The sequence below is a fragment of the Apus apus genome, unplaced genomic scaffold (genome assembly GCF_020740795.1).
Source record: "Apus apus isolate bApuApu2 unplaced genomic scaffold, bApuApu2.pri.cur manual_scaffold_82_ctg1, whole genome shotgun sequence".
NCBI classification, from domain to species: Eukaryota; Metazoa; Chordata; class Aves; order Apodiformes; family Apodidae; genus Apus; species Apus apus.
In genome coordinates this window covers 9,766-13,503 of record NW_026248879.1, presented here as the reverse complement: position 1 = coordinate 13,503, position 3,738 = coordinate 9,766, and the positions used below count along the sequence as shown (strand labels likewise).

General features: G+C 53.9%; 1 protein-coding gene across 1 annotated transcript; it reads left to right on the top strand.

Moving 5' to 3' along the window:
- The first annotated feature begins 271 nt into the window (after positions 1–271).
- LOC127396349 (olfactory receptor 14J1-like) lies at positions 272–1,237 on the top strand. Its single transcript, XM_051643968.1, has one exon. The coding sequence runs from the start codon at positions 272–274 to the stop codon at positions 1,235–1,237; it is 966 nt and encodes a 321-aa protein (XP_051499928.1).
- Positions 1,238–3,738: the final 2,501 nt, after the last annotated feature.

The following is a 3,738-nucleotide window of genomic DNA, read 5'->3' as shown; positions in this document are numbered from 1 at the left end:
GTAATTTTGAAGCTGACATACTTTTCCCAGCTCCCCCCTGCTGTGGAGCAGGGAGAGCTCCTTGGGAGCTCAGCTCCTCACAGCACACTTGACCCACATGACCAGAGCTCCAGCCAGGGAGATCCAAGAAGGTTCTGTAAAAAAGGAGACAATTTCTGTTTTCAGGGGCTGGGGTGTGAAGGGAGGGAATGGGGAGAGATTTGCTCAGGGCTGTCCTGACTTGTGAGTGTGCTTTCCTCCTCTGGCAGCAGCTCCTGAGGAAAGGGCTGGGATGTCCAACAGCAGCTCCATCAGCCAGTTCCTCCTCCTGGCATTCGCAGACAGGCGGGAGCTGCAGCTCCTGCACTTCTGGCTCTTCCTGGGCATCTACCTGGCTGCCCTCCTGGGCAACGGCCTCATCATCACCACCATCGCCTGGGACCACCACCTCCACACCCCCATGTACTTCTTCCTGCTCAACCTCTCCCTCCTCGACCTGGGCTGCATCTCCACCACCCTCCCCAAAGCCATGGCCAATTCCCTCTGGGACACCAGGGCCATCTCCTACTCAGCATGTGCTGCACAGCTCTTGTTCTTTGTCTTCTTCATCTCAGCAGAGTGGTATCTTCTCACCATCATGTGCTATGACCGCTACGTGGCCATCTGCAGACCCCTGCACTACGGGACCCTCCTGGGCAGCAGAGCTTGTGTCCACATGGCAGCAGCTGCCTGGGCCTCTGGGTTTCTCAATGCTCTGCTGCACACAGCCAGTACATTTTCACTGCCCCTCTGCCAGGGCAATGCCCTGGGACAGTTCTTCTGTGAAATCCCCCAGATCCTCAAGCTCTCCTGCTCACACTCCTACCTCAGGGAACTTGGGCTTCTTGTGGTTAGTGCCTGTTTAGCATTTGGCTGTTTTGTCTTCATGGTGGTGTCCTATGTGCAGATCTTCAGGGCTGTGCTGAGGATCCCCTCTCAGCAGGGAAGGCACAAAGCCTTTTCCACCTGCCTCCCTCACCTGGCTGTGGTCTCCCTGTTTATCAGCACTGCCATCTTTGCCTACATGAAGCCCCCCTCCATCTCCTCCCCATCCCTGGACCTGGTGGTGGCAGTTCTGTACTCAGTGGTGCCTCCAGCACTGAACCCCCTCATCTACAGCATGAGGAACCAGGAGCTCCAGGATGCTGTGCAGAAAGTGGTGACTGGAGGATTCTCAGAAGTGCTCAGTCGTTTGTCTTCTTGTGCAAATCACTGCTGATTGTTGTCTTTTTATGTCCTGCCCATCTTTGCTCATTTTTCTGGGGTTTGATTATCAACTTCACAGAGTTTTTTTGCTCTGTTGGTCATTTTCTAATGTTGTCAATAAAGGAATGTCAGTACTTGTGCCCTTTCTAATTCTCTGTCTGTCCAGCTTATGTCTGACCCAGAGACTGTGTAAATTAGGAGCCGTGCTCTCTGTGTGTTTAAACAGAATCCAGACCTTCCAGCCACTCAGAGATCCTTCCTTGGAGACCTTCTCAGAGCCTCTGTGCAGAGGGGCAGGGTAAGGGCTGCACAACAGCACTGCCAGGGAGCACCAGCACTTGGGCATATCCAAGCTGTTCCCTTCCCACTTTCCCAGGGTTGCAGGCTGCCTGGCACCAGGATCTCCTGAGCATGCCAGCCAGAGAGACACTGCCACTGACCTGCATTGCACAGAGTCATAGAGTGGGCTGGGGTGGAAGGGACCTTGAAGGTCATCTAGTTCTATTGTCCTGCATGGACAGCAACACCTCCCACTAGATCAGGTTTCTCCAAGATCCATCCCACTTGCCCTGGAACACTTCCAGGGTTGGGGCAGCAACAGCTTCTCTGGGAAACCTGCACCAGTGTCTCACCACCCTCACAGGAAAGAATTTCTTAGTGAAATCTATAAAAAAAACCTTTTTTTTCCATTCAAACTCTTCCGTTCTCATTCTGTCACTGCATGGCCCTGAAATAAAGTCCCTCTCCAGCCTTCCCGGTGAGATGCACCCCGGTGAGCACAACCCCCCAGCTCTTCCTGGGGGAGCTGTGAGGGTCTGTAGGACAGACAGTGTCTCCAGGTCACTCCATGTTGACAGCAACGTCCCCTGGAAACCACCTGGATGCAGCTGAGGGATGTGCTTCCTTGAACCAAGGGCCACCAGCCTGTCCCAGCTGCTGGCCACCATCGCTGCCCACAGGGCTGTGAGTCCTGCTTTGTCAGCCTGTTGCACCTGGGAGTGTTTCCTGCTGGTGGCCACAGCCTGCCTTCAGGGCTGGGCTTGCTGTCACCTGCCTCTGTCTGCAGGATTCATGGGCTGGAAGGTCGGTCCTGAGCAGGCAATGGCACCTGGGTCAGGGGTGTTTAGGTTTGAGTGATTCTGGCCTGGTGTTGAGCACCTGTAAGAGGAACTAGAGAGAGGGTCCTTAACTCCCTGAAAGATCCGGGAGGGTTGGAACAAGGATGGGTCAATATTCCCCCTGTTCCTGCCATACTCTACAAAAGCAGGAGAACCAGAAGCTCAGGCCCTTTCCTTCTTCTGTGTCCTGGTTTGAGCCAGGATGAAGCCAGTTTTTCTTTTGCTGATTCCTTTTTTCATTTCAGTGAGCTTTCTTCGACTAGCAACTGCGTGTTCTACTAGGTTGATAAGACACTGGAATGTTTTTGTAATTGCTGGGCTCTCAAGGTCGTGCCTTTGCTCTGCCGGCTCAGACACTGCGGGGGGATCTGTGGCCCCCCCGTGGGAGGCTGGGTTAGACGAACAGCAAAACTGGCCAGGGATATTCCATCCCATATATCTACGTAGGCTCAGGGGAAGGTCGGAGATGACAGAAGAAAACTTACTTCCTTCATTCCTGCTTCGCCTCTCTGTCTGCCTTCCTTCTTCTCTCTCTCTCTCTTCCGTTCGTGGCCGGCGTCTGGGAAAACACCATCTGCCCATCATCATCACCCATCGACCTCCAGCCCTCCTGACCCTCGTAACTCTCTGCCTTTCTCCAGGAGCAGCTTCAGGATTCCTCGGAATTGTCTCGTCTGAGGGAAGTGCTGTGGGAGTTGCTGGGGGTGGGGGGAGGCGAGAGGCTTCTACCACACCTTTGTATAATCACATATATATATATATATATATATATATATATATACTCTCATATCACATATTAGCATTCTAAATAAAGCTGCACAGTTCAGTTTTCAATCTAGCCAAGTCTCTTTTTTTCTCTCTCTCCTTCCCTACCTGGGAGGGAGGGGGAGGGGATCGAGAGCATTGTTGTCAAACTGAGTCAAAGGGTGACACAGCCCATGAATCCTGCAGACAGAGGCAGGTGACAGCAAGCCCAGCCCTGAAGGCAGGCTGTGGCCACCAGCAGGAAACACTCCCAGGTGCAACAGGCTGACAAAATAGGACTCACAGCCCTGTGGGCAGCGATGGTGGCCAGCAGCTGGGACAGGCTGGTGGCCCTTGGTTCAAGGAAGCACATCCCTCAGCTGCATCCAGGTGGTTTCCAGGGGACGTTGCTGTCAACATGGGGTGACCTGGAGACACTGTCTGTCCTACAGACCCTCACAGCCCCCCAGGAAGAGCTGGGGGGTTGTGCTCACTGGGGTTCATCTCAGCACCCGCACATGATGCTCATGCTCAGGTCTTGTCTGCACAGGGCAAACAGGGACTCCTGCCCTTGCTGACAATGTGTCCCTGTGGGAGGGACAAGCAATCTCTGTCAGCTGTGGTGAGAGGCCAGTGCTGGGGAGGGTGGTTG

Excerpts from the sequence above, each read along its gene's own strand:
- LOC127396349 (XM_051643968.1), top strand. The coding sequence starts at position 272 with ATGTCCAACAGCAGCTCCATCAGCCAGTTCCTCCTCCTGGCATTCGCA.